An 11,612-nucleotide genomic window follows, 5' to 3' on the forward strand; every position below is an offset into this window, starting at 1 on the left:
ACCTCATTGCACTGCTCACCATGCCCTGCTAGTGGCTATCAAAGTCACTGGCCTTTGCCTCTGGCTCCTTCTAAGGATCAGCTGCGGACTTTGGTGGCATCTTGCAAACGGCAGCACTCCACTGTATCTCACTGGTCACTGATGTCCACTTTGCCAGAGCTGGATAGTACAGTCATTTCATGACGCATGTGAACTCGCAGGGACAGAGGCCATTGGGTTTTGCCACCATCACTGGGTTCCCCAGGTGCAAGATGTCATTGATTGCATTTGTGACCATCAAGGCACTCAGATTCATAAAGAGGAAGGGCTTCCACTCCCTCAATGTTCAGCTGGTCTGTGACCACAAGAAGAGCTTCCGCCATGCGTGCACTCTTTCCTGACATTGCCATGACTCCCTCATCTTCTGGCAGTCCAGGCTGCCACGGCTATTCACTCTAACCCCCAAAGTGCATGGATGAATCCCAGGGAAGAAGGGATATCCTTTAAAAGATGACTACTGACCCCTCTACGGGAGCCCCAGACAGAAGCACAGAGGTGATAAAACCAATGCCACCTGCTCAGTAGGACAACCACTGAGCAGGCCATCGAGCTTCTGAAGATTTGATTCTAGTGCCTTGGCCAGTCGGGTGGCACCTTCCAGTACCCTCCTGCAAGGATCTCAGTCATTGTGGTGGTCTGCTGTGTTCTCCATAATAATTTTCTCCAGAGAGGTGTGGACCCCTTGAGGACAGGGAGGCCATGGAAGAAAACAGCTCATTGGGGGAGGAGCAGGAGGTGAGAGGGGAGGAGGAATTGCAGGCAGATGATGATAACACTGAACAGAAAGGTGCCCCTGCTGCTCAACGGGTTGGCTGGCGTGGGTCAGAGTGCAAAGTGCTTGCGAGCATGCCATGAATATCAGGGATGTCCTGATTCAAGAACGTTTCAACTGAGTCCCTCTGACCCAGATTGAGGGGCTTGGTATGGAAGGAAATCAGAGATATCTGTCCTAATACGAGCTTGGAAGACACATCCTGGACCTTCTAATCACCAATGAAGGAAGCAGATTTGCTCGGAGGTTTTGTCCTCACTGTGGAGGGTTCCGTTATCTCTTTCACCACCTCATACCATTTTTCCTGTCAAAGCAGCAATAAAAGGAGTCTCTGATGTCTGACTTAGTGTAATCATTTATACATTGCAAAGAGAGGAAAGCAATAGGCAGAGACAGTAAGAACACCCCAGTGACCCACTTGTGCTTCATGCGACCTGGTGGCCGCCTCCTGCCACCCTCCAGGAAGAGGACCTCCCTCCTCTCTCTCATGGTCTCTAATATTAGATCCAGGTTAGCATCCATGAAGCAAAGGGGGCAGCCCTGCCCTGGGTGCCAGGTCTCTGGCTCTCCTGTGATATCTCGCTTCCCTCTGATGCTGTGAAAGGCTTTGGCACAATCAGCAAATTTCTCCTTTAAGATAACCAGCAGCCTCAGTGATGTCTAAATCAGTCCCATGCTTTATCTGACCTGCCTACGTTCCTGCCCATACGGACTCTAATTGGGTAGGGAGTCTGTCTCCATATCAATTAAGGGCTCACCCCTGTGAAAAGCGCAACTTTAATCAGTTTCCCACTGGAGGCAGGTTCTTGACCCAAAACAAACCCAGCTCCTGTTTCCCGCCTCCATGGCAAAAATTCAGCTCTTTATTTGAACACAATGAGGATGTTGGATGGAGATCAAGGTGTAGCTTGGCTTATTACCATGTGATGTTGGGGCTAGATGATACTTTGTGTTTTCTAAAGACAAACCTATGCTGCATAAAGGTTTGCATCGGAGACATGTTCAGTTAATTTCCTGTTTCCGAATGTTCAAGATTCTGACTCATTAGTGTGGCTCAGTAATAGCATTCTCCTTTAATTCAACAGGGTGTGAGTTCAAAGCCTTACTCCAGGACCTGAACACTTAACTAGGATGACACTCAATTGCAGTACTGAGGAAGTGCTGAATTGTTAGAAGTGCTATCCTTTAGATGAGATGATAAAGTAAGGCCTTGTTCAGATGAATGTTAAAGATGCCATGACACTATCTGAAAACAGCAGGGATTTCCGTGCATTGTCTTAGTTAGCAGTCTCTACTCAACCAACACCTTTAAAAACAAACTAAAAACTAAAGTCAATTTTATAATTTATCATGTAATTAAAATCAATCAGATCTAGGGGATAACATTACAAATTAAATTATAGGGGTTAGGAATACGAAAGAAGTCTGTTCTTTTCAGTAAATTAAAATCTAAGGTTTTTAGCTAATACTTTAGTATAAACATCTGTTTATCACCCTTTAAAATAAAACAAAGTCAGCACAGGAAAAGCAGCTAATTGGTGAGTAGCCAGTGAGTGTCTTTCGTCTACTTTTTTTTTCTTTTATTCAAGTTGTATGTTTAATGGGCTAATAAATAAAGGCATGACAAGGACAGCTCAGGCCCATGGAATATACATCCAGTTACATGTGGGAACTGCAGGATGTTTCATGTGTCCTGGGCAACCACATGTACAGGAAGTGTCGTCAGCTGCAGCAACTCGAGCTCAGAGAGGGAACGGGTGACTGCCAGAGTCAAGAAGGAGCAGGCAGATACTGCAAGAGTCCCCTGAGAGCATCATGCTCTCCAACCAGTATTCTGTTCTGAATACTGGTGAGAATGATTATTCCTCTGAAGTGTGCAGCCAGAGTCAAGTCCACAGCACCATGGCTGGCTCAGTTGTATAGGGGGGCAAGGAGGAAGATTGGAAAAGCAGTAGTAATAAGGGATTTGATAGTTAGGGGAACAGATGGGTGCTTCTGCAGTCACAGACATGAATCCAGGATGGTGTGTTGTCTCCCTGTTGCCAGGGTCAAGGATGTCACTGAGTGGGTACAGAACATTCTGAGGGATGAGGATGAAAAGCTAGTGGTTACAATCCATATTGCTACCAATGACATAGGTAGAAAGAGGAATGAGGTCCTGCAGGCAGAGTTTAGGGAGCTAGGAAAGAAACGAGCAAGCAGGACCACAAAGTTTTTAGTCTACGGATTATTCCCAGTACCATGCGCTAGTGAGTATAGAAATGGGAAGATGAAGCAAATGAATGCGTGGTTGCAGAGATGGTGCAGGAGGGAGGGCTTTAGATTGTGGGACATTGGGGACTGGTTCTGGGGTAAATGGCACCTGTACAGGCCGGATGGGTTGCACCTCAACAGAGCGGGGACCAATGTCCTAGTGGGGCGATTTGCGACTGCTATTGGGGAGGGTTTAAACTAACTTGGCAGGGGTGTGGGAAGTAGAAGGCAATATTAGAGAGTAAATCACAGATGCACAGAGAATTGGGAGAGACAGCTAGCACTGGAGTAGAAAAGAGTAAGGTATTGGGTGGGGTCAGAGTAAGATAGAATGTAATAAGGTCTCAATAAGGTTTAATATGCATGTATATCAATGCATGGAATGTGGTAAATGAGGTTGATGAACTGCAGGCATAGATGGCCACGTGGTGATAATGGAGACCTGGCTCAAAAAAGGGCATAACTGGGTGCTAAATATTCCCAGATACAAGATGTTCCGGAAAGATAGGGAAGGAAGGAAAGGAGGAGGGGTAGCAGTATTGATTAAGGATTACTGTGCTGGAGAGAGAGGATGTCCTAGAGGAATCAAGGACAGAATCCATTTGGTTAGAGCTAAGAAACAAAATAGGTACCATTACAATACTGGGTGTATTCTAAAAGCCACCAACTAGTGGGAAATATATATGAACAAATTTGCAAGGAAATTACAAAGATGTGCAAGAATTATAGAGCAATTATAATGGGGGACTTTAATTTCCTAATATAGACTAGGATAGTAATAGTGTAATGGCAGAGAGGAGCAAGAGTTTCCATAGTACGTTCAGGAGAGTTTTCTATATCAGTATGTTTCCGGTCCAATGAAGCATTGCTGGTTCTGATTCTGGGGAATGACGTGGGTCAAGTGAATCAAGTGTCAATAGGGGAGTATTTAAGGGACAATGGCCAACGCATCATGAAGGTTAGGTTGGCTATGGAAAAGGACAAGCGGCACTCCAAAGTAAAAATGATTTATTGGGGGGATGGCCAACTTCAATGGAGTGAAAACAGATCTGGCCCAAATAAATTGGAATCAGAGATTTGCAGGCAAAACTGTAACTGAACAGTGGGCTGCCTTTAAAGAGGAGATAGTTTGGGTACATTCCCACAAAGGGGAAAGGTTGGGCAACAGATCCAGAGCTCCCTGAATGACTAAAGAGATAGAGAGTAAGATGAAGCAGATAAACTGTGCATCTGACCAATTAGTAAAAGCAAAATACTGCAGATGCTGGAAATCTGAAATAAAAACAGGAAGTGCTGGAGATACTCAGCAGGTCTGGCAGCATCTGTGGAGAGAGAAGCAGAGTTAATGTTTCAGGTCTGTGACATTTCAGCTTCTCCGTTTCTCTTTCCACAGATGCAGCCAGACCTGCTAAGTATTTCCAGCACTTTCTGTTTTTATTGCATATGACTGATGTCAGGTGGATAATATTATTGAGAACCAAGCTGAATATAAAAGGTTCAGAGGGGACGTGAAAAAGAAAATAAAAGAAGCAAAGAGACAGTATGAGAGGAGACTAGCAGCTAACATAAGAGGGAACCTGAAAGCCTTCGATAGGCATGTAAATATCAGAAAAGTGGTAAAAGGAGGAGTGGGGCCAATTAGGGACCTAAAAGGGGATTTAGGCTTGGAGTCAGGGACATAGCTGAGGTACTTTGCATCTGTCTTTACTAACGAAGAAAATGCTGCCCATGTCACGGTGAAAGAGGAGGTAGTTAAGATACTGGATGGGCTAAAAATTGATAAAGAGATATTAGGCTAGCTGTACTTAAAGTTGAGAAGTCAGCAGGACCAGATGAGATGCATCCAAGGATACTGAGAGAAGCAAGGGTGAAAATTGTGGAGGGACTGGCCATAATCTTCCAATCCTTTTTGGATACAAGGGTGGTGCCAGTTGATTGGAGAATTGCAAATTTTATATGCTTGTTCAAAAAAGGGTGTTAGGACAAGCCCAGCAACTTCAAGTCAGTCAGTTTAACCACAGTGGTGGGAAAGCTTTTGGAAATGATAATTTGGGGCAAAATACAGTGTCACTTGGACAAGTTTGGATTAATTATAGAAAGCCAGCATGAATCTATTACAGGCAAATCACGTTTAACTAATTTGCTTGAATTTTTTGCTGAGGTAACGGAGAGGGTTAATGAGGGTAATCCAGTTGATGTGGTATGCATGGACTTTCAAAAGGCATTTGATAACAGGCGCTTGTCAGCAAAGTTAGAGCCCATAGAATAAACTGTTCAGTAGCAGCATGGATACAAAATTAGCTGAGTGACAGGAGACAGAGTAGTGGTGAATGGTTGTTTTTCAGACTGGAGGAAAGTATATGGGTGGGGGGGGGGGGGGGGGCGGAGAGCAGTTCCCCAGGGTTTGGTGCTAGGACCGACCCCTGCTTTTCTTGATATATATTAATGACCTAGACTTGGGCGTACAGGGCACAATTTCAAAATTTGAAGGTGACACAAAACTTGGAAGAATTGTGAACTGTGAGGATAGCAATAAACTTGAAGAAGACATAGGTTGGTGGAATAGACAAACAAGTGGCAGATAAAGTTCAATGCAGAAAAGTGTGAAGTGATTCATTTTGATAGGAAGAACGAGGAGAGGCAATATAAATTAGAGGATACAATTCTAATGGGGTTGTAGGAGGGACCTGGGTGTATATGTGCACAAATATTGAAGCTTGCAGGGCAGGTTGAGAAAGTGGTTAAATAAATTATATGGGATCCTGGGGTTTATAAACAGGATCATAAAGTACAAGAACAAGGAAGTTATGGTAAACCTGTATAAAACACTGGCTTGGATCAACAGGAGTATTGTGTTCAGTTCTGGGCACTGCACTTTAGGAAGCATGTTAAGGCATTAGAGAGGGTGCAGAAAAGTTTCATGAGAATGGTTCCAGGAATGAGGAACATCAGTTATGTGGATAGGGTGGAGAAGCTGGGGTTATTCTCCTTGGAGAAGGGAAGATTATCAGGCGATTTGATAGAGGCGTTCAAAATCATGAAGGATCTGGATAGAGTCGAGAGGGAAAAACTGTTCCCATTGGCGGAGGAATCCAGAGCCAGTGGACTCCGATTTAAGATGATTGGCACAAGAACCAGAGGCAACATGGGGGAAAACTTTTTTACGCAACGAGTGGTTAGGATTTGGAATGCTCTGCCTGAGTGTTTGTGGAGACAGTTTCAATCAAGGCCTTCAAAAGATTTTTGGACAATTACCTGAAGAGAAAAAATTTGTAGGGCTCTGGGGAAAAGGCCGGGGAGTGGGTCTGAGTGAGTTGCTTTTGCAGAGAGCTGGCACAGACACGATGGACCAAAAGACCTCTTTCTGTGCTACAGACATTCTATGATTTGGATGAGCTGTACATTTATCTCATTGCCACGTACAAAATGGTTGCTGTATTTGCTTACATAATTGTGACTCTTTTTAAAAAAAAAAATAAATAAATTTTTTGGGATGTCAACAACATTGGCAAGGCAGTAGATGTTATCCATCCCTTGTTGCCTAAAGAGTATTAAGAGTCAATCAATCATGTAATGTGGCTGGAGTCGCATGTAGGCCAGACCCTTTACATTAGTGAAGCATTTGGGTTTTTACAAAAATCTGACAGCTTCTTTAATGGTCATTTTCTGGTGGTAGCCCACAAATTACCATATGATTCCAGTCAATTCATGACTTGCGATAGGAGCATTTTACTTCTCAAAAGTTGGGTTGCTGGTCCAATACTATAACTATTAAGCTAACGTCACCCTGACTTATTCATTTTGAAGTATTTCAGGATATTCTGAAAGCTATGAAAAGTGCTACTTAAATACAAATTCATTCTTTTTTTTGTAGAAACAACTCAAGGGACCAATTCGTAAAAAGCCTCCTTGTTTTCTTCCTTTGTGTGGTATGAAGAATAATACTGAAGCAGACCATAATGCAGATGAGGTAAAATATTCATATCTAAAAGTACCTACTTACCTTAAGATAATCATATAAAGTTTAGCACATAGGTAACTTTAACCCTCAAACTTGAACCTATTGCATATGTGAAGGCTGCAAATCCGATCATCTGAAATCTGGTCATGAATATGAAATAGCTGTTGTAGCTTGAAGGGCTCATTGACCTTTCCCCATTCCATGCTTCTCAACATACTTTTTTTTTATATACACAGAAGCCATCAGTCAACGACTCCTCCCGTCATCCAAAGTTGAAATTGAAAACATCCTCTCCTCTCATTGAAAAACTCCAGGTGTGTTTGAGAATATTTGCCACTTGCTATAACTATGGTTTGTTATGGATGTATGGCCCAGAAAGTTAAGCAATAAGATAATAAAGCAGAATAAAAAAACAGAAAATGCTGAAAATAACAACAGGTCCATCAGCATCTGTAAAGTGAAAAGGTGGGTTAGCATTTCAGGGATATACCCGGTTAATGGAGGAGTATTTTGGGAGATGGCACCTCAGTGGGTGAAGATCTCCACTAGGAGAACACATTCAGAAAATCGGCTCTTCTGTTGCTGAAGATGATGAAGCAGTTTAAATAACATTAAAATCACAAAGGTTGAGCTTGTGCACTTTACATATCTTATCCGTAGCCTTGGAGTATGTTAATTTTTGTACTCTCTCTCTATCAGCCATTTGGTAAATGTTTGTTTTATAATGTAATGAATATTTTGACTTGGCAGAAATTGTATTTGGAACTAGCTCAGGATGTATGTTACAATCTCTCTGATCTCAGACTGGTACTTGTAAAGTGTGATGTCGAACCACCAAACCTGAAAACAGCTGGCAGCTGCTCATCTTGGTAATTTTAATTTTAGGAGAAAGTTGATTGCAGCATGAACTTTCCTAACAGTGGAAACTCAGTTCAAAAAACAATTCCTACCCCATCCAATGAGAAAATTTTAAACTAGGTTCATACTATTTGCTAAACGGTGAGAAACTAGGAACTGTGGATGAACAGAGCTATTCAGGTGTGCATGTACATAAATCAATAAAAGCTACTAGACAGTTGCAAAAAAAAATTTAAAATGCTAATAGAATGCAGCTTTTTTTCCTCCTTTTGTTTTTATATATAGGCCAACTTGCTTCTCTCCCCGACTGCTCTCTTGCCTGGGATTGGTCCAAAGAGTCCATTAAAATCTTCAGTCTCGCCTTTTGCTAGCCCTGCTTCTACACCTGATAGCCCTGGAGCACGCTCCCGATCCAGCGAATCAGATGGAGGTCCAGTTACATCTGACCAACCCACAGAAGCAGAGCCTTTGCACAGTTTCCACAAGGTAATGTCGAACAAGATACAGCATCAATTTTGAGTGCTATTATTAGAGTATGCAAATCTTTCAAGTTAAACTTAATTTTAGGAATATATATGCTAGCTGATATTAGTAAATAATTGTTACATGTAACTGAGGTTTTAGGCCCCGATGGGCTGAGGGCAGAATTTCGTACTGCCAGTGGCATGCCGATTTGCCAGCACCATCCTGCCCCGGGGCATTTTCTCATCAGAATGGGAGGGCGGCAGGGCTACCCACCCACATGAGGCAGGTAGCCAATTAAGGCCCTTTAAAGGCCTATTGTTAGAGGCCAGATGGAATTTTCTCAATGGCCTCCAGGCCCCCGGAGGCATTGGGGAACAGGCCATCTGCCTGGAGGCAGCCTCCTGGTGGCAGACGGGGGTGGGGAAGCAACACTCCAGGCAGGCTTTGAGGCCCTCCTCACCTCCCCCTCCACAATGGTGGCTTGGCTGCTGAGGGGAATTTTTTATTCTAAAATTTAAAAGGTTGGTGAGGGGCACCTCCATCTTGAGGTGACCCCTCTCTCTCTCTCTCTCTCTCTCTCTCTTACCTGAAAAGGCAGCCTGGTGCTTCTTTATTGCTGGAGGGCCTCCTATTGGCACTCCAGCTTAGACAGTTCGTCTGCCATCCTTATGGTGAGCCTGCCCTCTGACCACTAATTGGCCAATTTGGAGAAAATCACTGCCAGTGACTCTGTTTCCCACCACAGTGTGGGCTTCTAACCCCCATTTGACCATGACGTCAGGGTTCTGAAACTTGCAGGAAAACTCCTGACCATGGTGTCTGGAATCTACATTATTACCCACAATGCAACTATATAAGCAAGGTGAGGTCTAGGTCTGTTTTCAAAGATTTCAAACCTGGAACTATGAACATACAGGCAACTGGATTGTGAAATAAAAATAGAAAGGACCATAACTACAGGGCAAGCTGATCAACATCTGAAAAAAAGATGCTAGTTTCTGATTGGAGCCATTGGGTAGATTTTCCTCACTATTGCATGTGGGAAATTAGTGGGGTGCAGTGAAGAGGAAAAAGAGACAGAGACCTGTTATGTCAGATCTCCCTCACCTTTTGTGCTGCCCTGGGATTGATTGGGGCTTCTTAGACCTGACTGGGCTTGGGCCCAAGCCTGAGATTAGGAGCTGTGAGGAGCAAAAAGACTTGGGGATCCACGTGCATGGATCACAGAAAGCTCGTGCACAAGTGCAAAAAAGTAATCAAAAAGGCTAATGAAATGTTGGCATCGAGTGAGTTGGAATGCAAAAGTGAGGAAGTTATGCTTCTGTTGTACAGACTCTTAGTCAGACTTGATTTAATCAAGTTGTTTAAAATGATAAAGGGATTTGATATGATAGGTACAAAGAGGCTATTTCTTCTGGTAGGGGAATCTAGAACAAAGGAGTATAATTTTAAAATTAGAGTTGAGCCATTTTGGAGTGAAATATACAAAAGATAATCTGGAACTCTCGCCCTCAAAAGGCTGTTGGTGCTGGGTCAATTGAAATTTTCAGGATTGAGATTAATGTAGACCATCCCAGTTTTGAAGTAGAGTTGTTTTGGGTCACAGTGCATGCATAGTTATTATTTTGCAATAACACCTGCTGTTGTCTCTGATCAGGAAAGATAAATGCATTTCAGATCGTAAATTTGTTTGGATGTGTTTTTGTTTGCTTTGCCTTTTAGAGTCGAGCACGTGTATCACTGAAACGACGACCACCTAGCAGGCGATTTAGAAGATCAGTCACTGAAGATGTAGATAATCCTGGCTCTCCAGAAACAGAAAAACCTGGTAACTCTGACAAGGAAATAGAACCACAACAGAATGGAGCAGAAGATGAAAAAAGTGATGATGTTTTTACTGATCATGGAGTTCAAACTGATAATGCAGATTCAAAAAACTCCTCCTCGCCCAAAGAAGACTCTCTCGCCTCGCCCAAAGAAGACTCTCTCGCCTCGCCCAAAGAAGACTCTCTCGCCTCGCCCAAAGAAGACTCTTTTGCCTCGCCTATAGCGTCTTCACCTGAAGAACCATCCCATAAGGAGCTTAATGACCTCCCGTCTTCTCAAAGTCAAGAGTCTAAAAATTGTTCTAATCTAAACCAATGTGAACTCAAGGAAGACAATAATATCACAGCAAAGCAAACTGAAGAGTATTCAAACAAAGACGGTGAGGCCTCTGCCAGTATTGATCACAACACTGTAGGAAGTGAGACTGCAGTTTCTGAGACTGCCGATCAAGAACCAAAAATTGAAGAAGCGAAAGCAATCGATATTGATCTGCTGATCAATAATGTAGAGGTAGGTGCAAGAGTTTTATTTGAACAAATTAACTTGCATGAATTCCAACAGTAACACCAATTGGTTTCTTGCCTCTTTAGGAATCTTAGCTCACTCAGACTTCCCAGTGCAATATGAAGATTTTAACTCCAACAATCTCAGTACCATTCGACCAGGAAGTAGCAAACTTAAGTCTTAAGCATTAGTCTGAACATCTGTTTTGCTGTAGTGTAGCTGACTTGTTTTTAAGGCTTTTCATTTCAGTTTCTCAGTTTTTACCAAAAAGATTTACTTTTTCATTTGGGACATTTAATTCTTCAGCAAATTTCCCACCCTTTCTTGGTAATGTATTCCCAGTATTTTGTGGGGGTGATTTTTGATTATAGTATATCAGAAAACAGGGTGGTAGACAATTAAAGTCACTCCCATGGCTTTATAATCTGTATCATCATACTTAGTTCCTATTTATGAACTGAAGATGAGCAGTCCATAATGTCTTGCTTCCTGCCCCTCCTCTGCCTCTACCAGCTGCTGCAGCACACTCAATACACCACCTCAAACGGGCTGGCTAAATTCCCCAAGGCTAGATGTATCTGTGCTGGTGTCTGTCACAGATCTAGTAAGTGATGCCAGGTGCTTTAGGGTTTGGGGTCCATGGTCACTGCTGGGTCATGTAACCGCTTCAGGAATCCCAATAGTAATAAAGAGCTTGTGTTTGTGCCATACCTAATAGTTTTCCTAGGGCAATTCAAAGCACAGTACAACAATGAATTACTTTTGAAGTGCTGTTGTTGTTATGTAGGAATATGCACCTACCAAATTGGTGCACAGCAAGGTCCCATGAACAGGAAATGAATGAACATCCAGAACAACTATTGGTGGTGTTGGTAGGCCGAGAAATATTGATCAGGCCATTGAGAGAATTCCCTGCTTTTCATTGAATAGTTC

The 11,612-nt window shown here is 42.9% G+C and overlaps 1 protein-coding gene across 2 annotated transcripts in view; it reads left to right on the forward strand.

The window, feature by feature from the left end:
* Positions 1–11,612, forward strand: part of LOC137374570 (capZ-interacting protein-like) — a 78,835-nt gene that overhangs the window by 61,398 nt on the left and 5,825 nt on the right. For both annotated transcript variants that reach the window (XM_068040861.1, XM_068040862.1), the window contains exons 3-6: positions 6,939–7,034; positions 7,262–7,339; positions 8,169–8,369; positions 10,071–10,685. In XM_068040861.1, coding sequence (XP_067896962.1) covers positions 6,939–7,034; positions 7,262–7,339; positions 8,169–8,369; positions 10,071–10,685 — 990 coding nt within the window. The remainder of the gene's footprint in view (positions 1–6,938; positions 7,035–7,261; positions 7,340–8,168; positions 8,370–10,070; positions 10,686–11,612) is intronic.

Source organism: Heterodontus francisci, chromosome 10 (assembly GCF_036365525.1).
Source record: "Heterodontus francisci isolate sHetFra1 chromosome 10, sHetFra1.hap1, whole genome shotgun sequence".
NCBI lineage: Eukaryota > Metazoa > Chordata > Chondrichthyes > Heterodontiformes > Heterodontidae > Heterodontus > Heterodontus francisci.